Raw genomic sequence first — 23,443 nt, forward strand, 5'->3', positions numbered from 1 at the left:
CTGGGTGAATGCATACTAATGATGCAGCAAACTCCACCTCATTATTATGGATTAGACCTCATTAGTATGCGTTTTACCAGAGGTGGGGATCTGTGGGGGCTTCACTCCGCTAGGTGCCAATTAAAGAATGCTGAATTTTTTTGCCAGTGTTATTTGCTTCCATTTGGAAGGGATTGGCACAGTTTCCCCTACCTGGTACCTAAGACGGAGAGGAGAAGGAGGAGGAGGCGGCTTATTTTTTGTTTCTACTTTGCTTTTGCAAATTTGAACCACTGGAGTAATAGAATCATAGAACTGTAGAGCCCGAAGGGACCCCCCAGATTCATCTAGTCCACCCCCCTGCACTGCAGCTGAAGCATCCCTGAGAGATGGTAATCCAAGATCTATTTAAAAACCTCCAGTGAAAGAGACTCTACCACAGACTTCCTCAACCTCGGCCCTCCAGATGTTTTGAGACTACAATTCCCATCATCCCTGACCACTAGTCCTGCTAGCTAGGGATCATGGGAGTTGTAGGCCAAAAACATCTGGAGGGTCAAGGTTGAGGACGCCTGCTCTGCCACCTTCTGAGGGAGTCCGTTCCACTGTTGAACAACTTTACATGCAGAATGTTCTTCCAAATGTTGATTCAGAATCTCATTTCTTGTCATTTGAATCGATTGGTTTGGCTCCTATCCATTCAGGTACTTAGTTCCCAAGCCACTTAGCGCTTTGTATCCTAGTACTAACACCTTGAACTGGGCCCTGCAGCAAACTGACAGCAAATGCATCACTTTCATGAGCGGCCAGTGTGGTGTAGTGGTTAAGAGCGGTAGACTCGTGATCTGGTGAACCGGGTTCGCTTCCCCGCTCCTCCACATGCAGCTGCTGGTGACCTTGGGCTAGTCACACTTCTCTGAGGTCTCTCAGCCTCACTCACCTCACAGAGTGTTTGTTGTGGGGGAGGAAGGGAAAGTAGAATGTTAGACACTTTGAGATTCCTTAGGGTAGTGATAAAAGGTAAAGGTAAAGGGACCCCTGACCATTAGGTCCAGTCATGACCAACTCTGCGGTTGCGGTGCTCATCTCGTTTTACTGGCCGAGGGAGCTGGCGTACAACTTCCGGGTCATGTGGCCAGCATGACTAAGCAGCTTCTGGCAAACCAGAGCAGCACACAGAAACGCCGTTTACCTTCCCGCCGGAGCGGTACCTATTTATCTACTTGCACTTTGACGTGCTTTTGAACTGCTAGGTTGGCAGGAGCAGGGACCGAGGAACAGGAGCTCACCCCGTCGTGGGGATTTGAACCGCCAACCTTCTGATCAGCAAGTAGCGGGATATCAAACCAAATTCCTCCTCTTCTTCTTCTTCTTGTTCTTCCCCTTCCTACACGTTACCTCCAAAACTTCTTCTGGGGTTTCTCCTAGTCCTCCAGAACAGATTTAGGGGGTTCAGGGGAGGCAAGGAAGTCCTGCTGCACAATCACACATTGTCCCATGTGTGCAACAATGTAGTTGAATCATGAGCAGGCCTGCCCCACTCACAGGCCTGACAGCCATACGCTGCATGGGCTACAACCTCTGGACTGTCTACAAGGGCAGCCCCACACAAAGCTCATTGCAGTATTCCGAGAAGGAAGTGACTACAGCATGAACCAAGTCCTTGATAAACACAGGGAAGAGATCAGAAAAGAAGTGAGGACAATGCAGGCCTAGATTAACAGGCGAAGGATGTGTATTTATTTCATATTATGTTTACTTTATTCTTACACCCCATGCTCCTTCTGGGGGGAGTCTGTCCACCTTTGGTCCCCTCCCTGCACTCAGCTCTCAGGTCTGGCATCTAGAAGCTGTCAGCATGCAACAGTGGCCACACTCCAGGAAACGGCTTTGATTGGCCGGCTAAACCAGGTGAGAGTCGCTGACGGGTCTCAGACCCTCAGTGGGTTGGGGAACTTCCCCGGCATGAAAGCACCAATGGTGGGTCCGGAAGTCAAGAAGGCGGTTTCTGCATATGCTGTAGAGCAGAGCTCGGCAGGGTTATGGGCCGGATCACTCCCAAGGAGGTCATCCGTGGGCTGGACAGGTGCAGCATGACACCGGAAATCACATCTGCACATGTCTGTGGCGCCGGAAATTGCTTCGGAGCCTGCCTAGACGCTGAAAATCGCACCTGCGCAGAAGCAATTTTTGGCGTCTGGACATGCGCAGACACGATTTCCAGCATCTGCCCATGTGCAGATGCAATTTCCAACGCCGCTCGGCGAGTCCCCACGCTGGTTTAGCACAGCACACAGGGGACTCACTGAGCGGGCGGCTCAGTTCAGGGGCGGCTCGTGGGCCGGTAAAACGGTCTTCGTGGGCTGCATCAGGCCCATGGGCCTCATGTTGCCGACCCCTGCTGTAGAGGGTAGTGAGGGGCAGGTGGGGCTGTTCCACCTGGGAAGGGAGCCCTTTGAGGAGAAGGAAAATTCTGGCCCTAAATTTCTGCTGCTTTGCAGGAAATCTCCAGGAGGAGAGAAGGCTAAGGAGTCAACCCTACACAAATCTAAGTCCGTTGGGTGGTGCTTCTGGCAAATCCTGAACCCAGCTGGTGTCAAACATCTTTCTCTGCTTTCTTTTGTACCCCATCAGTGTGGCCAAGAGGAGGGTATTGTCTTCTGGGCAGCCCAAGACCTCCAGCCACACTGCCCAGGCTTGTGCCCTCAGTAGGTCACTGGTGCTGAAAATGCAGCCATTTGACTTCAACCCTGGGAACACACTCCTTTGTCTCTTGAGACAGACGGGTGCCAACAATTCCTGCTGTATTGCTGCTTTCATTTGGTTCTTACTGTTGAGCTTTAAAAAGTGTTTAAAGGGAAATACCACCCTATGCCCCTTCTCTACTCTCATTTCCAGTTGTACATTTAGAGTTGGATTATATAAAGTAAAAAATGCTTCCTTTATATTACCGGGTGGGTGGGTTCTGATTTTTTTTTTTAATGCTTTTTATTTATTAGCAAGAATTAAAGAAAACATGGTGTGGAAGATAACATGGGGGACTTCAAAAGGACTTGTTTCCAAAAGTTTTCTGAAAGAAGAAATTTAAGCCTGAAAGAAGAAGGAATTGGCAGGGGAGGGGGAGAGAGAGAGATCTGCTGCCTCTTAGATTTTTCAATTCCCCTTTCCTAGGTGTTCTTTTTCCTTGTTCTAAATTCATTTCAAAGCCAGAGGGAGAAGAACAAGGGAAGGAAGGAATGGAGAGAGAGGGAGAGAGGGAGAGAGGGAGCCTTAAAGGGGGGGGGGGAGAGAGAATCAGAATCCCGTGAAGTGTCTGTCCCTTGTCTGATTCTTTTGCTGGCCTGTAGCTGATGGTGCTCAGAAATTTAGAGCGGCAAGCTCTGACATTTCATTTCTGCAGAGAATTGAAAAAGGGTTTGCTGTAATTCATCGCTTCTTGTAACTCAAACCCTTTCTGACAGGAGTACCTGCACTGTCTTTTAACGGTGGCACCGCCGCGGCTGTAATTGGACATGAAAAATGATGTCGTGTTTGCTGTGCACTCAGGGAGGGGATGGCCAGAGGTGTGGGGGAGGGGTGCGTGTTCTGACATACGTGCATGTGAGCATGCACATAACATCGTCGTGTTAAAGCTGACATCCATGCAGGTTTGGGGAGCATGACTGGGAGAACAAGTGTAGCCTCATCTCCAGTGAGTCTCCATAATCCAATCCATGATGGCCTTTGACTCATCTCCCAAAATGAGTCACACGCAAAGGACGCTGGACAGTTGCTTTTCGCTGGCGTTGTGGATCTTTCCTGTGCATGTTGACTTAGAAGTGGAGATGTGGAGGCAGAATTTGGTTCAGTTCGCATTTCAAGGCGGGTCTACCTAATCTATACTTTCCGGAACAATACAGTGGTACCTCTGGTTGTGAACAGGATCCATTCCAGAGACCTGTTCACAACATGGAAAGAACGCAGCTTGCAGTGGTGCGTCTGCACACGCACGGGTTGCGATTTGCCGCTTCTGTGCATGAGCGTGACGTCATTTTGCGCATATGTGCATGCACGAGCAGCGAAACCCAGAAGTAACCCTTTCTGATACTTCTGGGTCGCCACGGGACGTAACCTGAAAGAACGTAACATGAAGCGGACGTAACATGAGGTATGACTGTACATGAGCCAAAACACAGCCATTCCTAGAAATTCGCCCCTCTGAATTTTGCAATGCAGTTCTTGAGCAAAGTAATGTGCATGCAATCACACACACTAGGGTTAAGATACAATGTGGTGCAGTGGTTAGAGTGTTGGACTAGGACCTGGGAGTCCAGGGTTCAGGGATGCCAGCTTCTGGGGGCTGAGTCTTTTTGGGACCCCCAATACTTTTGGGGTGGGGTGGGGGTGAGGCCCCCCAAGTGTCCATAAAGCACAGCGGAGCCAAAAGTCACGTGGGTGCCCCCCGGCTCTGACCCCAGCTCCTTCCAATGTCTTGATGTCATGTACACAATGCCCCGCCCCCCACAAATCTCCCTTGCAATCTGCCACTTTTGCCAAGGTTCAAATTCCCACTCAGCCATGAAGCTCACTTCTTGACGTTGTGCCAGTCTCTGCCATTGAACCTAACCTACCCCACAGGGCTGTTGAGGGGGTTAAATGAGGAGGGCGGAACAATGGACCATAGCTTGAGCTCCTTGAATAAAAAGGTGGGCTTATCTATGAAATAGATATATACAGGGTGCATTAAAATGCACATATTAGCAAAAGTGGCATTCAAAAAATATGTATATTAAGGGATATTGCTTTGGAAAACAAATGTATATTAGGCAGATTTGCATGCAAAATATGTATGTTGGGAGAATACGGCACTAAAATGCAGATGGATTATCAAGAAAATGTTGTTGTTTTTAATGTGGAAATGTGAAGAAACAAACTTATGATTGGAAAAGGGAGAAAGTGAGAGAAACCAAAATTGGCAGACTCACCCATTCCCACTTAGAGATTATACTGAGTGCAACAGAATTACTTTCATATAAACGTGCACAGGATTATGTAACAGTGCTTGAGAATGGAACTGTTTGAAAGTCTCTAGATCAATCGTTCCATCACGCTACAGAGATGGAGGACACTGTTTGGAACTTTGACTTGACATCATAACATGTAGTTTGTGCCTTTTTATGTATATAAGCCACTCTCCTAGTGCAAAAACTGCTTCAGAATCTAGAAGGGATTTTCTTTTGATCCAGAGTATGTATCGCTTTGTCTATATGCTCTGTGAAACAAATGCTAGCCATGTATGTGTCCAATGCAGGAGCAAAATAATTTCAGACAGTACAGCATTTCTTTAAAACAAACGAACCTTATGGTGGAAAAGAAAAGTTTTGAAAGTAGAGATGGGGCAACTGGTTTTGGTTCACCTTGGCTAAACCTAGAACTAAATGAAGAGGGTGTTTTTTAATGCTCTGTCTAGCTTTCAAAGATTATCTCCTGAAAAACTGCTGCTGGGGTCAAAGACCCACCCGTCTCAAAGCTCTCCAAAGCAGCCTCCTATAGAAGCAAAAAAAACACCATGTTTCTCTAGCACTCTGCTTGGGTAGATCTTTTTAGCAACTGTTCATGAGAAAACTGGGATTAGCAAGTTAGAAGAAGAAGTAGTATTCTGTGTGGAGCCCTCTGCTGAAGAAATCAGGGATCTTCTAAACATTTTTTTTTTAAGTTTATTGATCAGCCAAGTCCTCTTCATGCCTTCAGCCTGGACAGGTTCCCAATGGCAAGGTTACTTATTTATTTCAGAAAATTATTTGAGTGAAATAAGAGTTAAGATCTATCACTCATAGAGGGCTCTGTATTTTATTTCTCTCTCTCCCCCCCCCACCCACTTCTATTTTCTCTCTCTGTTCCTCTCTCTCTTTCTTTCTCTATCTCATTCATTCATTCATTCATTCATTTTTTTTTGTTTTCCCCTCACTCTATTTTTATTTAGATTAGTTTGGTTTTTATTTTATTCTGTGTTGAAACTTTTTGATAAAAAATCAGTTAAAAAGAAAGAAAAATTATGTGTTGTAAATATATGACTGTCCAAAAATAAACACCTCAAAGTGGTTTGCAAAAAAAGATAAAAACCATAGCTGTCAACGTTTCCCTTCTTTTAAGGGAAATTCCCTTATTCCGAATAGGATTCCTCGCAAAATAGATAAACAGCTATGATAAAAACAATAAAATCACCAATGGGGGGGGGGGCAGACAATTGTAATTTAAAACTTTTAAAAAGCTAAAGCAATGCCAGGCTAAAACTATATTAATACTCACATCAACTTCCTAAACATCCGGGTAGGCTAAATGTTCTTGCTGGGTGCCCAAAAGAGTGCAGTGAAGACGCCTTTGCCTGACATCAACAGGCAGAGAGTTTATCTTATTATTTATTTTGTTTCATTCACTGCAAAGGATGTTCAGGCAAACACCCCTTCTGAACTTCAGACTAAACATGCGGCAGGTAGGGGCAAGGAGGCATCTGGTGATGTCGCATGCAAGGCTGATGTAAGTCATCCATCCCTCCCATCTAGAGGTTGCTAATCCTTAGTTGGATGTCTTGGTCATGTTTTCTTCCCTTCTTCTTCTTCTTCTTCTTCTTCTTCTTCTTCTTCTTCTTCTTCTTCTTCTTCTTCTTCTTCTTCTTCTTCTTCTGTGATCCCTCATAGCCAAGTAAGATTCTTCCATAAACACGGTTTTAACAAAGAGTCTGTAAGTGACTGTGGAGGCCAATTCTGGATCCACACGTCCTTCCACAGTGGGGACATGGGTTTCCGGGTGGGAGTTGATGACGGTGTGGATTTGCCAAGCGTGCCTTCCTCTTAGCATATTTCTCCCTTGCGTCCTGAGTTCGAGTGTCTTCAAAGCCCATGACACCTTTGGTCAAGGCTGTTTTCCAACTGGAGCGCTCGCAGGCCAGTGTTTCCCAGTTGTCGTGTTTATACTACATTTTTTTATATTTGCCTTGAGAGAGTCCTTGAACCTCTTTTGTTGACCACCAGCATTACGCTTTCCATTTTTAAGTTTGGAATAGAGTAGTTGCTTTGGAAGACGATCATCAGGCATCCACACAACATGACCAGCCCAACAAAGTTGATGTTGAAGAATCATTGCTTCGACACTGGTGATCTTTGCTTCTTCCAGTACACTGGCACTAGTTCGCCTGTTTCTCCCAGGTGCCTACCTTACAGGGCAAAAGGGCACAGTTTAAGGAGAGACGGCATTGGAGTGGGCAGAGTCTCGTGCCCTGATGGGAATGCCAGTTGCTCTCTCCCCTGTCATCATTTGAGGAATACAGAGAGGGTGATCTCACACACACACCAGCTGAGTGCCGGGTTAGCTCAGTTGGTTAGAGTATAGTGCTGATAATGACAAGGTTGCAAGTTTGAGCCCTGTATGGGACAGCTGCATACTCTGTATGGCAGGGGGGTGGGACGAGATGATCCCAACTCTACACTTCTATGATTCCAGGCTCCCTAAAAAAAAAAAGTAGATCATTGCCAGCGTTTTTATACTTTAAGTAGATCACAGTCTCTTGGGAGTTGGACATGCCTGTATTATTTGAATTGATAAACTGAAGAAGGGGTAATTGGGAGAATGTTAGTAACAGAGGGAGGGGTTTAGCCACACTCACATTATTATTATTATTATTATACTGCCCTATACCTAGAGGTCTCAGGGCGGTACACATAAAAAATATCACAGTTTATAAAATATAAAATAAAAGCAATAACCCAATAATACCCCCTGGACACACCCACTTTTGGACACACACTCCATTGGCATGTGGCCCCCAAAACGTTGCCCAAGAGTGAATGTGGCCCTTGCCCCCTAAAAGGGGGTGGTTATCCACCTCTGCTCTATACCCTTTGGCATTCACGAGCCCAGCCACAAACTCAGCCAGGAGTTTCTATTTCTTCCCTGTGACATTTTCACATGTCTTTACTCGCAGTTCTGTTCCATTCCAATTCCTCTTTTTTAAAATAAAAATAAACAAATCTCAAAATAGAAATTAAAATATATATTTAAACATGTTTACTCTCTCAGGTGATGCATTGAGCCAGTTCTTTTTCTCAAACATATGCACTCCAGTGTCCTTTTCCTCCCAGAGCACGAATCAAATGTGTATTTTGATATGTTAAAACTGCCAAGAAAACGGAGTCACAACAGTCAGAGGGGGGGATGAGATGTTTCAGAGCTTTGAGAAAGGGGCAGATCAGGTCGTTCCATGTCAGGATATGCAGATGGAGAGACAGTGTGGTGTTATGGTTAGGGTGTTGGACTAGGACCTGGGAGACCATGGATCTAACCCCCACTTAGCCATGAAGCTCATTGTATAACCTTGTGCCAGTCACTTCCTTTCAGCCTATCCCACCTCATCGGATTGTCATTGGGATCACCATATTTTTCGCTCCATGAGACGCACCTGACCATAAGACGCACCTAGTTTTTAGAGGGGGAATGCAGGGGGGGGGGAAGAGAAATTCTTTAAAGGGAGCACTGAGCAGTGCCTATATGCATCCCAGTTCAGCGCTCCCTTTCACGAGCCACGTGGAGTGTGTGTGTGTGTGATGGCCTGGGAATCCGATTCAGAGGCTGAACCTGAGGAATCCCAGCCTGCACAGGAGTCCTCACCTCCAGGGCTGGCTGAGCCGGGGCAGGGGCTTGAACCTGAAGGGCCCTCACCTGTGCGGGATCCTCAGGAGCAAACACCAGCTGAATCTGCTCTGGCTCCGGAGGTGATTGAGGACCCGTTGCCTGCAGGTGCTCCTCTCCCAGCCCTGTCAGGGGAAGGTGAGGTTGCCTCTGGGTTCAGTAACCCTCCAGCCTCTCCAGAGCTGCAGAGGCTCAGGGCAGAGAGGTGGAGGGAACTAAGTTCTCGCAGGAGGAGTGCTCACCTTAAGGCCAGGAGAGGCAGGTCACTTGTGGGCCAGGACCGTCCCAGGCCTCAGAAGAGATAAAGGCCAGTCAGCCCAGTCCCACGTTGCCGGAGCAACATCATTGGTAACCTGTTCCTGCCAGCACCCTGTCCTGCTCTTCCAGAGTTCCTGACCACGCCCGGCTCTTTGCCTGGGACCCCGCTTCACCCTTGACAGACAGCCTCCATACCCTCGACCTAGGACTGGACCCCCCCCCCCGGACCAGCACAGTGCGGCGCTTGCGGGCTTTTCCCCAAGGAGGGAGAAGGGCAGCCCATCACTGATGGGCTTCCCTTCTCCCTCCTCAGGGAAAAGCTCCCAAGAGCCGCACACACACTCCACACGGCTCGTGAAAGGGAGCGTGGCTCTTGGGGGCTTTTCCGGGAGGTGGGGAAAGGGACTGAGGGGCTAAGCCCCTCACAGCGATCCCTCTCGCTGTTCCGGCTTCTGGGATAGCCACACAGCCTGCATTCGCTCCATAAGACTCACACACATTTCCCCTTACTTTTTAGGAGGGGAAAAGTGCATCTTATAGAGCGAAAGATACGGTAAATGAGGGGGAGAATTATGAAGGCTACCTTGAGCTCCCTGGAGAAAAATGTGAGGTGTAACTGCAATAATAAATAAATATCAAATTTCTCAAGCAATGAAATCATTCCTGGCCACTTCTTCAGGTGATAAAGCAGTATGTTGGAGTGGGGGTCCAAAATATTCATTTCACCTCCAGAAGCTAAAATCTCATTGGGCAGACCCTGGATGGGATTCTACACAGTTTCCTTCGTTCTTATCTCATGGCCTCAGTCCAACTCCCACCTCACCCCCATCTTTCTCCTTAGGTGGAGGAGGGGTGGAAAGAGAGAGAGATTCCATCCACAGAGAAAAGAAACTTAATTATTTCCCTCTCAGTGGTTCTCCCCATAATTGGTGTCTTTCATGTCAAGATGATCTCAATTTGTATTATGGACTGTGTGTGTCTTTGCTCTATAAAAGAATTGTCAAGTGCAGAAATCGTAGTGTACATTAAATTACACTCAGCTTTTACTTATTAATTTCAATAGGTTATTTGCTTCCCCCCTTCTGCCTTCGACTGAAAACAGCTCCTTTCTCCCCCTTTGTCCTTTCTGCCGTTCTCCCCATGCCAGAAAGCCTTCTTCTCAGAAGCTCTCGGCACGTGTCTGCTGAGCCCTTTGTACGCGTGAGATGGATGGCACTTTTGTGGTCGTGCTAGGGATGTCATTGGCCAAAGACAAGCAGCCCCTGCTCTGTAGTGTCAGGTGTGATCATAGAATTGCAGCGTTGGAAGTGACCCAAGAGGTCAGCTACTCCAACCCCCTACAATGGAGGAATCACAGCAGGTGAATGGCAAAAAAACAGGTGCAAAGGCCGGCTTTTTATTTGCTGAGACAGCCAATGAAGCCTGACTTAGGCTGCATTCACACAGAAGTTCATTCCATTTCCCTACCTGTTGATTTCTGCATTGTATTTGAGCTTTCACTCGACGTAAAAGCCAACTAATGGAATATATTTAGCACTCATTTCCATGTTATTTGATTCCTGTTATGTACTGAGTTGAATAGGATCCAAATGCAGCAGTCTGATTGGTCCTAGAACAATAGGATCCAAAATGCAGCAGTCTGATTGGTCCTAGAACAATAGGATTCAGAATGCAGCAGTCTGATTGGTTCTAGAACAATGCAGCAGTATGATTGGTCCGCAGGAGTCACCCAATCCAGCTCCAAGTGGAAGTGAATCCGCAACCTGATTGGCCTACAGGAGAATCCCGGAATTAGCCAATCACGTGGGGCCCATTGTGTAAATAATGTATATAAAGCAGATATTTTGGGGGCAACTTTCATTCCTCACTACTATGAGCTGAATAAAGAGCCTGAAATCCGCACTCGACTCCCGAGTATATTTCACTGGCTCAATTCCAGAAAAAAAACTGTTTCCAGCCCCCTTAACCCGAAAAATTGCAGGACAAAATTTGGGGCACTATACCAGAATACAGTTCTTTCCTGCTACTTTTGTGGGGGGGGGGGATCATGGGAGAACAGAAGCACACAGGAGTGGACAGGATAGATGATAGAGAGTAGAGGAATAAATTGCCAAGTGACATTTATTGTTGTATCACACCATGCCCAACTGGTGTGCATGAAATTTAGCACAACACGGTGATATGGCAGCTGAAAAGCCGCAACACAGGAACTGCAGTGTGAACGGAATAGTCAAAAACAGGGCAGAAGAAGCTTTAGCATTATAATCAACTAACTCAATTTCCCCCCATGTCTGAAAAGCCTGAGAAGCTTTTGCAACATTCTGGGTGTGACGCATAGAATCATAGAATGGTAGAGTTGGAAGGGACAACGAGAATTGTCTAGTCCAACTCCTTGCAATGCAGGAATCTTTCGCCCAACATTGGGCTCGAACCCATGACCTTAAGATTGAGAGTCTCCTGCTGAAATGGTCTTGCTGGTTGGAACAAGACTTTCTGTGGTCAGGCGGTGATGCAAAGGCCATCTCTCCAACCCCACACATGTACATGTACACCACAAACAGACACACTGTATTTCAAGATTGAAAGGGATAATTTTTCACATATTTATTTTTGTCTCCAAGAAGGGCAAGGTGGTGTGCATAATTAAGAGTATAAAAGGAACTCTATAGCAGGATGAGGTCAAAGGGGGACCATCTCGACCAAGCAACCAGTTCTGACAGTGGCCACACGGAAGACTATGGGATGTATCCCCCTTCCAATCTGTTTTGGGGCCTGATCTGTTCCTTCAGAGCAGCCCCCATCCAACCTCAGATGATCCAGAGTTGACCCAACCCAGATCTGAGCCTGGAACTGGTTTTGAATCCAAATGAAACATGTGGTCAGGAGCTGGGAGTGATTATCCACCACTTGACAGCCCTAGGGTGATCAGTGGTCACCTCAATCTGCTCCAGCTAAATCCTGAGGTGACCCAAATCAGTTCAGGATCCAGGATTCCTCTAGAACTGAGTGGAGATCTGAACTGGGGTCTTTCCTGCACCACTGCACCACACTGGATATTGTGACATCACATTACAACATAGCCAATCAGGTGTAGAAAAATGTTCTTCTATTCCACTTCTGACATTCAGGTTTGTAGGATTTAAAAAAAACACAGCAACAAAAAAACACCAGAAGAACACAGGGAGTCGTAACTCTTAGTGATAAATGAATGTGCAAAAATCAATTCTTCTCATACCTTTTTCTCCCCCCTCTTGAAACTTTTTCATTCAGGTGACACTAGTCTTGGCTGCAGCCCAGGAGATCTCTTGCAAGGCAGCAGAAGGGTCTTTTAGGCAGGTCTGCCCTCCAGAAGGTGAAGTGAGGCATCCCTCTGTGGGATTGGAGATGTCCATAATGGTCTAGGGTCCAGGCAACCTTCTCCTCTCTCTGTTTCCCACTAGTTTAATTGGGGCTATGCTGACATCTAACCTCTAGTTTCTCAAAACCCTTCCTCTTTTGCAAAAGAGGTTTCCATTCAATGATGTGGCCCAAAGGAGAGCAGAGCAGAGCACCAGCTTGGCTGCAGGTGTTGCCAGAAGGAGGCATACAAGGCGCTACCCAACCACCTTAGGGACTCTGCTCTGAGTTTGTGTAGGGTTTCCTCTGCAGCCTCATCTTCTCACAAAGATATCCCATAAGGCAGCAGAGGTTTAGGGTCAGAGTTTTCCTTCTCTTCAAAGGGCTCCCTTCCCAGGTGGACGAGCCCCATCTGCCCTTCACTTCCCTCTACAGCACATGTAGAAATTGCCTTTTTGACTGACGCTGACCTCCCGGAAAAGCAAAAATTCAACCTTTTCCTGTTAGGCAAAGATCATAAGACGACCCGGATGGTTGCCAGATTCTGTGTACAGATCTGTAGGCACAGACCATCCCCCGACTCAAACTAGTTCATGAACAAAATCCCCAAATGGGTGACTCTGGGTCATATCTATGCGGTAGCTTATCTTAAAGTTTTAAGTGTCTATATGCTTATCACATTTATAAATTTTAAATTTATTGTTGTACATTGTTTTAGCTGTTTGTTTTCTTTCTGGGAATGTACCCCCAAGTGTGTTTTATAAGCTGGTCTCCAACCGTCATAAATTACCTATCAATCTATCCATCCAGGCCTCTATGCAGAACTGTGAAAACTAGAATCTGACTTTACTTTTAGGGGAGGGGGGCACAGATCATTGGAAGAGCATCTCCTTTGCACGCAGAAGGTCCCAGGATCAGCCCCTGCAAAGCATCTCTTAGTAAGGGCTGGAAATGTCCTCTGTCTGAAACTTTAGAGCAGTGTTTCCCAACCACTGTTCCACGGCACACTAGTGTGCCGCGAGATGTTGCCTGGTGTGCCGCGAGATGTTGCCTGGAGGGAGGCGGGCGAGTCGGGCGGCGAGAGGCGGGGTGGCGGCGGCGAGGAGAGGCCGCCCAGCGCGGGGCTCTCGCCGTCTGCCTGCCTGGCTGCCTGCGAGCTCGGCGGGCAGCGCCTCCGTCCGCAGCGCCCGCCTCGCGGCTCTCATTCCCTGCCCCTGCCAAAGCTCACCCAGCCAAGCCGCGCTCTCCTTCCTGCCTCGCTTTGCTGCCTCCTCCCCCCCCACCCCCAAAGTTTGGAGGTTCCCCGGCAAGGGGGAGGGAAAAAAATTGAAACTTACACTTTTGTGCATCCCTCCCGGCGTGACGCTGCGCGCTGACGTCACGGGGCTGTAATGGTGGTGTGCCTCGAGATTTTTTTCATCAAACAAGTGTGCCTTTGCCCAAAAAAGGTTGGGAAACACTGCTTTAGAGAATGGCTGTCAGTCAGGGCAGACCATTGTGAGCCAGCTGGACCAATGGCGAAAGGCAGCTTCCTGTTTTAAGGTGGGAGAGTTAGGAGGAACTTAGATGGTGACAGATTCTTCTGCACAACTGCCAGCCAGCTATTCCTCTGCAGAGCAGCCTGGCGTTACTGACGACCCCTCGACACATCCCTCCAGCCTCCTGACCTCTCCTTGTAGACTCGCCAGAATTAGATCCTTCTTGCTGGTCTCTGTCAGACGGTGAGATTAGAGCCATTTCTTTCTTTCCCTTGTTATTATCATCTTTAGTGGTAGGCAGCGTTTTGGAAGGCATTTCATAACCACTATCTAGATTTATTCTAATTGCACTGCAAACATATTTAGCATTTAGAAGCCATGAAAGTGGCTGACAAGTAGGTTAACATGATGGAGGGCTGAGCCGCTCTCACCATCGCTGTGTCTCAAGAGGGAGAACGTGCTCAGATGCAGTGTGACTGCAGTTCTAATCACACTTGCATTAAAAAATTGCAAGTGGCTTGACTCCTGGCTTGAGATCAGGGGTGGGAAGACTTCACGCTGGTGGGAATGATTCAGTGTTTTCCTGGAGCCCTGAGCTGCATCAAGCAGAGCTAGAAGGATTTGGAGATTTCTGTTGAAGTCACTGTCCTTTCAAACAACAACAAAATTCCACCATTCTTGTAATCGGCTTTCCCCCCATTTCAGTAGCATAACTTGGGGAGGGGGAGGCTGTGTTTTGTTATTGCTTTGGTTTAATACTTGCTGATTGGAAGGTCAGCGGTTCGAATCTGCATGATGGGGTGAGCTCCTGTTGCTTTGCCCCAGCTCCTGCCAACCTGTCAGTTCGAAAGCACACCAGTGCAAGTAGATAAATAGGTACTGCTGTGGTGGGAAGGTAAAGGGTGTTTCTGTGCACTCTGGCACTCACCATGGTGTCCTGTTGCACCAGAAGAGGTTTAGTCATGGTGGCCACATGACCGGGAAAGCTGTCTGTGGACAAACACAGGCTCCCTTGGCCTGAAAAGCGAGATGAGTGCTGTACCCCATAGTCGCCTTTGGCTGGACTTAATAGTCCAGGGGTCCTTTGCCTTTTTTTTTTTACCTAATACTTTGGATTCATAAATATTACTGATCTGCTTCATATCACCCAGAGATTTAACAGTGTATCCTGATCTACCTTCTTCCTTCTGCTGTTCTAGAAGGCTTCATTCTTTGCTCCCCGATTTCAGACACACTGAGAAAAGTGGGGAATCCCAGTGATTATAATGGGTGGTTGTCACTTGATGACAACAGTACTGAGTGAATAGTGTCACCTTTGGGTGGGTCATTATGGAGATAACGCCATACTGTACTTCCTCAAATGCAATGTTTTCGAATGGACTGAGTTCAGGCATTGGGCTGCAGATCTTCAAGTGTACAGAAATTAGTTATAGAAAAATAATCTGGTGTGGGCTAATGTGTAAACCAGCACTTTAGGGAACATCAGATCAGTTTTGGTGTGTCTATGTTTTCTCATTTTCCCAGTCATAAATTCAGTTCTCCACCTGTCCACAGCAGTTTGCAAATTAAAAAAAAGACATCGTAAAAAAAAATGCAAGCATTTTAGTGCAAATTTCTTCCAATGCATGCACTTTTTTTGGAAAGCAATTTTACCTAATATAATACCTTTTGATGTTATTTCCAAAAATATGTGCATTTAATGCACATTTTACCTAATGAATGTGTTTTTGTACACTTGGTTGGAGAACTGTGTGGCAAAATCTGGAGAAATGTAGAAGCTGGCTGAGCAGAGGCTGGTGTAAATCCCCCCCCCCAAAAAAAGGGCATTCTGGGAATGTGGTTGGAATGGGGGAATGGACATATATGGCTACCCTGAACCTGAAGACCCTCTTCTGTGACTCATTTGCAGCTCAACTGCTTAAGTCACCAGGGGGCTCCTAAATAATAGCAGAGGTTTTGCCAGTGTCACAAAGTTTCAAACTTCTTATTGGAGTCAAAAAGACTGGGAAGCGGGTAGAAAATGTGGCCCCCCATTGCCTCTCTATCAGGCCACGGGCCTTTTTGAGCCACACTCCTTAGTGGTCCAGCTTCACACCTTCCTTGAGAGCTTTTTCCTAGCTGGCATATGTCATTGAACCCTGATAATGCCTGGCTGAAGGATAGAGTACTGTGGTACCTTGGGTTTAGAACTTAATTCATTCTGGAGGTCCGTTCTTAACCTGAAACTGTTCTTAACCTGAGGTACCACTTTAGCTAAAGGGGCCTCCTGCTGCCGCTGTGCCACCACTGCACGATTTCTGTTCTCATCCTGAAGCAAAGTTCTTAACCCGAGGTACTATTTCTGGGTTAGTGGAGTAACCTGAAGCATCTGTAACCTGAAGCGTCTGTAACCCGAGGTACCACTGTATGTGTAGAACCTAGCCAACTGTACAACGGTAACATTTACTTCAGGCATAGGCAAACTCGGCCCTCCAGATGTTTTGAGACTACAATTCCCATCATCCCTGACCACTGATCCTGTTAGCTAGGGATAATGGGAGTTGTAGTCCCAAAACATCTGGAGGGGCGAGTTTGCCTATGCCCGATTTACAGCTATTTCTCTGTCTAGTTCTGCCTCTGGCTCCACTGACCACTGAGATGGTCCTCAGAAGCTAGCTAGAAGGGAACGAGGCCCTCAAGCTTTTTTAAAAAAGTTCCTTATTCTTGGATTAGAGATTCCTTCCTTCCTTCCTTCTTGAAATATATTTTTGATTCTCAGCAGCTTGAACTATGCAACAGAATCATAGAAACTCTGCCCCATGTTTACAGGAGGACAAAACAGATGTCAGAGATGCTTTCAACCCTGGTGAAATATCTTTCTGCAGCCCCTACCCAATCAGAGGTAGTTCTGAACTGCCAGCCTATGCAGGCAGCCCTTGGAAGCTGTTGCTAACAGTGCTCCTTTCTCTCTCCTTGTGTCTCCTCACAGATGAACAGACCGATCCAGGTGAAACCAGCGGACAGCGAGAGCCGAGGAGGTAGTTGCATTTTGTGTTGTTCTTTTTTCTTAGCCCCCAGCTCTGCACGTAATTGTTGTCTCTGGCTGCTCTCGGGCAACGCGCGGATCAATTAGTAACACAATCACTGCCAAAGCAAAATTCCCTCTGTAGCAAAGATGCTCTTTATTAAATCTCCTTCACTTCGCCTTCCTTTTGCTCATATTCAATTATTATTTGATTTTAAAAGGCAGGTAGGTGCCAACGATTGCTCAGGAAACAAATAACGGTCTTGTTAAGAAGTGAGCCCCTGGATGCTGACTTAACAAAGTTTAGCAGTCTTGACTGTAGCAATGATTGTCCGCAGGCAGCCCAACTCTATAAGTCTGAGCTGCTTTCTTGGTTGGTTAGGGCAGAAAGTTTTATTCTTCTTCTGCCTCTCTGGCCTCCTTTCCATTTGCTAAAGGGGGCCTCTCCACTTTGGAAGGAAGTGAAATCGGATATTGCCAAATGATGGTCAACTGGCCTGGCACCATTTAATCTTGTCCCTGTTGGTCCAGCCAAATGTTAATCAAGGTGTGATAAAATAATCAAGGTGTGATAAAATAATAGCCTACTGTCTCACTTGTAAGGAAGAGAACAGCTTTGTCAGAAGCAAAGGTGCATTGCACACTTTAATGTTTCGTCAATCTAGGTGTCGTTAAAATCTTGGCTGCTACAAAATCCAGCTGCATCATAACCGTGTTGTTGCAAGATGGCACCAGTTTTATTAGTGAGCATAATTGCTTACGAGGGGGGTCAGTTGATGTGGCAAAATGTATTTTTGGACTCTGGAGAGAAGAGAAGTTGGACATGTCTGATCTGGTAGATTTGCTAGTTCCAAACAGCAGTTGCAACCTAGCAGATATGTTTTGTGATCCCATCCAGTTGGCAATCGGAACGTGTGGAATACATTCACTTTTGGAGTTGTGGTCTGGAGTTGTGTTGCATGTGTATCCAAATGGTGCTTCAACAAAATGTCAGCTACGTGTCGTCAGGGGACTAAGTGTGACAACCTGTGATACTCAGCATTTCTCCAGGCTAGTTAACTGGTGCAAACTTATTTGCAATGTTGATTAAATCCTGGTAGGTGCCTTTGCCTCTGGAAGAGCTGGGCAGATCTTGCTCATCTGACTCTGCACTGGCCCCCAACCCACTTAGTGGCCCCCAAACTCCTTTGTTAACATTGCAAGTGCTGTCTCCTGCTCAGCAACAGAAGCCTTGCAAAAGTAGGTTGATCTAACCTCATGATGAAGGGGAAGAGGAAATATATGATGGGGTGTGTATGAGAAAAAGGATTTCTAGCCCCTGAACTTGAACTGTGCAAGCCTTTTGCAATATATATATAGAGAGAGAGCAACACAGTGAGAGAGAGGGCTGAGGGGTGTGTGTGAGGAGACAGCCTGCTGTCTGTCAAATGGGATGCACCCAAAATAATAATCAGACCAGCCAATTTGCTGAGTGCTCCTTGAGGGTGTGTTGCCTACGAACCGGCCAGCTTTACTGAGATTGCTAATAAGCACACAGGTCGTGCACAGTGTTCCAGAGAGAAACCCCCCACAATTTGCAAAAAAATCTCTCTTGGCATTGCAACCGCCTCAGCTTTCGGGAAGGTGCTTTGGAAGGGTGCGAGCGCGTGAATCATTTATACCTGTCACACAACTCCCTGGTAGCCGCCCTCTTAGTATTTTAGCTAATTACCTCCCCCTCGTTCACCCCGCCGCTGCCTTGTTTACTTGCTCATCCCGGCTTTTATTATAATACGAGGCGCGAGTGTCAGGATTGGAATGGGAACCACGTCGTGCCGATTCCCAAAAGAGGAGCTGCTTCCAGGCTGGCAGAGCTGCTTGGAGGACACCCGGACTCAAGGGCAATGATGGGGAGGTGAACAGTTTGGACCAAAGGGAAGGGCTGGGTCTGAGAGGGGGCGGGCAATAAAGCTTGGCTGGGTGCAAGCAAGACCATTAAAATGCCAGCAAGCCATGCTGAATGCTAAAGAGGAAGGTCAACTTCATGAGTCCAGAGCGTGTGGTTAGATGCATCAACAGGCAGCCCAAGTCTAGATTGTCCTGTCCACACCATGGTTCCTGAGAATGAGGCAGGGAGTTTATGTTTCTGCCAAGCCAAGCAAGGAGGGTGGGGAGCTGTCCAGGAGGTCAGCAGCTGTGGTGTTCAGCATAGCAGGGGAGCTGTCCAGCAAAGAAAGCTGAGCAGGGCAAGGCAAGGTGTTGTGTCAGCGGATGACAGAGCAAGTTCATAGGTGGCCCTGCTGCTTGCAGCTCAGTGGCTTGCAACTCAAAGCAGTTTGGCTGTTGCTGCATTGCTGCTCTGCTAGCTTCCAAAGAGCATCATCCTTGGTGTTTACCTGGCAGGGAAGGGACACTGTGGCAGCGAATTTGACGCAGTCTTGGGTGCATCCCTACCTCTTTGCCATCTTGCTAGGCTAGAGTTTGGGCTCTGCCCCAACAGGTAAGCCACTTATGGACCCAACCCTCCCTGGACCAACAAAGGGGTCCTGATCTTGGACCACGTGTTCCTCCTCGAGAGTAGGACTCTGGGACCAGAGTCCTTGTGGTTCCAACACTCTGCCTTTTGTTCTGTGTTGTGGACCGCCCTGAGTTCTGCGGCTGAAGGGCGGCATACAAATATACATACAAAAAATGCAATAATTCAACAGGGCTTTGTTTGTTTGTTTTGTTGCTATTTTGTTAAAGTTGTTAATATTGTTTAAAGCTGTTTTGTGAATCCTATAACATGATTTTTGGTGTAACTGTGATGTTTAGCTTATTTTTTTAGTTTTTTTGTTAATAGTGTTACATAGATGGTAATGGTTTTATTTGGGATTTGGGATTGTTTTACTGATGATTTGTTAAGTATTCTATACAATTTATGCTGTATTAGTGATATTCCACTGTGCCATTTTTATCTTTTGTTTGTAAGCCACTTTGGGATTTATTTGAATAAAAAGCAGCATAGCACTAGAATCAAAACAACAACAGCAACAAATTTCCTTTTTATGCTATTTATTAGCTTATTATTACAACACAAACACACACAACAAACAGACTTTTTTTAAAAAAAAATACAAATGCAGATACGAAACAAATAATAAACATATATCCATATTTCGATTCTTATTCTTTTCTAATTGACTCCCTTCGTCCTCCACATGGGTTTAATTTCATATTTGGTAAACTGATTCTTTCTCATTTCCTTTTTCCTACTTTTTCCTATATTTTATACTTTTACACCATACAGTGGTACCTCGGGTTAAGTACTTAATTCGTTCTGGAGGTCCATTCTTAACCTGAAACTGTTCTTAACCTGAAGCACCACTTTAGCTAATGGGGCCTCCTCCTGCTGCCGCTGCGCAATTTCTGTTCTCATCCTAAAGCAAAGTTCTTAACCCGAGGTACTATTTCTGGGTTAGTGGAGTCTGTAACCTGAAGCATCTGTAACCTGAAGCGTATGTAACCTGAGGTACCACTGTATTTTGTTTTGCAAAAATTACTCAAAGCAAGTTCAGGTATTGATTTTAGGACACTGCTTTTTTTAGATAATCTCTACATTTCCCCCATTCTTTTGGAATTTTTGTTTAGATCAGGGGTAGTCAACTTTTTATACCTACTGCAATTAAGATTCTCGCTGCCAATGTTGCATACAGGAATAGTCTCTTATTTTCACTTGCAATGTTGGAGTCTAATATGCCCAGCAGAAAAACTTCTGGTTTTTTTTAAATAAAGGTTTGTTTAAATATTTTATTCATAAATAAAAAAATAATTTCCAATGTGCTGGGGAAGCTCTTCCCAGATGATGGTCTCAGAAGGTGATATTCAGTGCTAGTCCCTGAAACCCCAAAGAGACTCTGCCAGTCAATGGAGACAGTACTGTGCTAGATGGACCAATGGCCGGATTCGGTATAAGGCATCTTCTGGTGCTCCTCTGCTTAATACCCATCTGTGTGGCCAAAAGTCCCCAGCTTGAAGTCAACACTTTTCATGCAATACCAGCTCCAGGGAACAGCATTGGGTTTTGTGCCAGGTCATAGCATCCTGGAGAGAACAAGTTGCTGATTTTACAGCTAGGTCACTGGGAAACCTTCCTAGACTACAGCTTACAGTCTACCTAATGAAACAGCATCTTGTTTTGTTGTCTGTAACTAATGGGCATCTGAACCACAAAATCCCTTCTGCTTACAAGTCTCCCCAGGGCAACCCATATTTTTTAAAAAAGAAAGGGAATTTTGTTCTTGTTTTTTGTTTTTGTTTTTTCCCCAAACACTTTCTTATTGTGTCAATTCTTTCGGCTTTGATTATAATTTAGGAAGGCACCATGTTAGAATTGTTGTAGCATACACATTCCACATGTACACCATCATAGTCCCTGATAGTACCTAAGCTGAAAGGTGGGTCTCTGCCCTAAGGAAATTACCATCTCAGATTTGAGGAAGATTTAAAGCAGTGCAATGCTGGCCCATGGCTTCCCCCAAAGAATTCTGGGAGCTGTAGTTCATTAATGGCGCTGAGAGTTCTTAGGCAGCCCCTGTGCCCCTCCCAGAACTACAATTCCCAGAGTTCCCTGTGAAGAGGGATTAATAGTTAAAACCGCAGCGAGAATTTGAACTCTTGTGAAGGGAATTTCATGGCAAGATAGTATATTTTGAGAGAGCCAATGTGACGTAGTGGTTAGCTTGTTGGACTAGGACCTGGAGGTTCAAATTCCCGCATGGCCATGAAGCTCCCTGGGCAAGACCTTCAGAACCAGTCACTCACCCTCAGCCCAACCTACATCACATTGTTGTGGTGGTGGGTATAAAATAAGGAGAGGTGTGTTTATGTATACCACTTTGAGCTCTATGAAGAAAAGGTGGGATATAAATGAAATAAATAAATAGGCTTGTAAATTAGCTGTGGTTCCTGTACTCCATGGGGTTGCACTGGATGACCCTATCTTGACTCTACCATTCTATGATTTTATGACATTAATTATGTAAATTAATACCGCAATACCTCAAGGACCTCCTCTTGCCATATGAACCTACCAGGACCCTGAGATCATCTTCTGAGTCCCTCCTTCGTGTGCCTCCTCCTCGAGAGGCCCGGAGGGTGGCAACACAAGAACGGGGTCCTCCCTGTAGTGGCTCCCCATCTGTGGAATGCTCTCCCCAGGGAAGTTCGCCTGGTGTCTTTATTACACACCTTTAGGCGCCAGGCAAAAACATTCCTTTTTAACCAGGCCTTTGGGATCTGATTTACATCCAATGCCCTTTCAAAATGTGGTTTTTGGGGGGAGGGGCTATTGGGCTGTTGATTTTATTTTTTTTAATGTATTTTGTGGTTTTATATCTTGATTTTATTCTGTAAACCGCCCTGAGACCTCCGGGTATAGGCAGTATATAAATTCTAATTCTAATAATAATAATAATAATAATAATAATAATAATAATAATAATAGCACACGTAATAGTAAGCATTGTTTTTGGTGCGGTGGGAGGAAAACACGGGATCTCTGAAGAGAAAGGGAGTGCCACTGTTCCCATTGTTTCTTTCCATTTCTCCGCTTTCCTCCTTCCTTCCTTCCTGACTCGCCCTTCAAAAAGACTAACCTGCGTTCCTTGATGTGAATGAACAGGGAAGTGTGTGAGAGAAAGTCCAAAGGTTATTTGGAGTTCATCTGTTGCCTATGCTCTGTGCTGAGGGATCGGGGAGGGGGGGGGAGAGAGGCAACTCCCGGGGAGTTCGTGTTGCATTGTGTTGCGTTCCAGCTTCTTCGGCACGCAAGTCTTCCCAAAACAAGCCATTCCTCTCCGGCGGTGTGGAAATGCTGATAGGATTCACTGCCGAGGGTTGATTGCAGTACTTGTCAGATTACACGCATGAGGCTGCTTAGCTTGGGACCTTTGGTGGGGAGGGGAGGGGGACAGGGAGAAGATGCGTCGCTGTGACTGTCTCTAATGGATTTCGTGAATGTGATTTATTTATTTTTTGCTGCAATGGTTGTTTTAGGGGGTCAAACGGCAGAAGTTGCAGAGGCTGTTGCATTGGCCCAGGTGCATCACATCTGCCTTGCATGCTGAAGGCCCCTGGTTCAGTTCGTGTTATCACCATGTGGGGCTGAAACAAACGCTTTCCTGAAACCCTGGAGAGCCTATGGTCCTTGGGCAAATGGAAGAAGAGCCTACTGGATCAGGCCAATTGTAGTATCTAGTCCAGCTTCCTGTTCTCGCAGTGGCCAACCAGATTTCTGTGAGAAACCCACAAGGGCTAATCTGTGGGTTCCTGTGGGTTCCAGCAACTGTATTCAAAAGCATTGCTGCATCCAGTTGTGGAGACAAAGTTTCTTCTTCTTCTTCTTCTTCTTCTTCTTCTTCTTCTTCTTCTTCTTCTTCTCCTCCTCCTCCTCCTCCTCCTCCTCCTCCTCCTCCTCCTCCTCCTCCTTCTTCTTCTTCTTCCCTTGTAGACAAGTAAGATTGTCTTCCATAAACATGGTTTTAACAATGAGTCCGTAAGTGATTGTGGAGGCCAATTCTGGACCCACACGTCCTGCCACAGTGGGGACATAGGTTTCCGGGCAGGAGTTGATCATGGTGTGGATTTGCCAAGCGTGCCTTCCTCTTAGCATGTTTCTCCCTTGCGTCCTGAGTTTGAGCGTCTTCAAAGTCCATGACACCTTTGGTAAAGGCTGTTTTCCAACTGAAGCACTTGCAGGCCAGTG

At 46.3% G+C, this 23,443-nt stretch overlaps 1 protein-coding gene across 13 annotated transcripts in view; it reads left to right on the forward strand.

The window, feature by feature from the left end:
• CELF4 (CUGBP Elav-like family member 4) overlaps positions 1 to 23,443 on the forward strand; it is an 842,420-nt gene that overhangs the window by 503,095 nt on the left and 315,882 nt on the right. For all 13 annotated transcript variants that reach the window (XR_014012878.1, XM_081212992.1, XM_081213002.1 and 10 more), the window contains exon 3: positions 16,684 to 16,732. Coding sequence is in view for 12 of the 13 variants with exons in the window: in XM_081212992.1 (XP_081069118.1) it covers positions 16,684 to 16,732 (49 nt within the window). In the remaining variant the exon portion in view is untranslated. The remainder of the gene's footprint in view (positions 1 to 16,683; positions 16,733 to 23,443) is intronic.

The sequence above is a fragment of the Podarcis bocagei genome (genome assembly GCF_964188305.1).
Source record: "Podarcis bocagei genome assembly, chromosome: 11".
Lineage (NCBI taxonomy): Eukaryota > Metazoa > Chordata > Lepidosauria > Squamata > Lacertidae > Podarcis > Podarcis bocagei.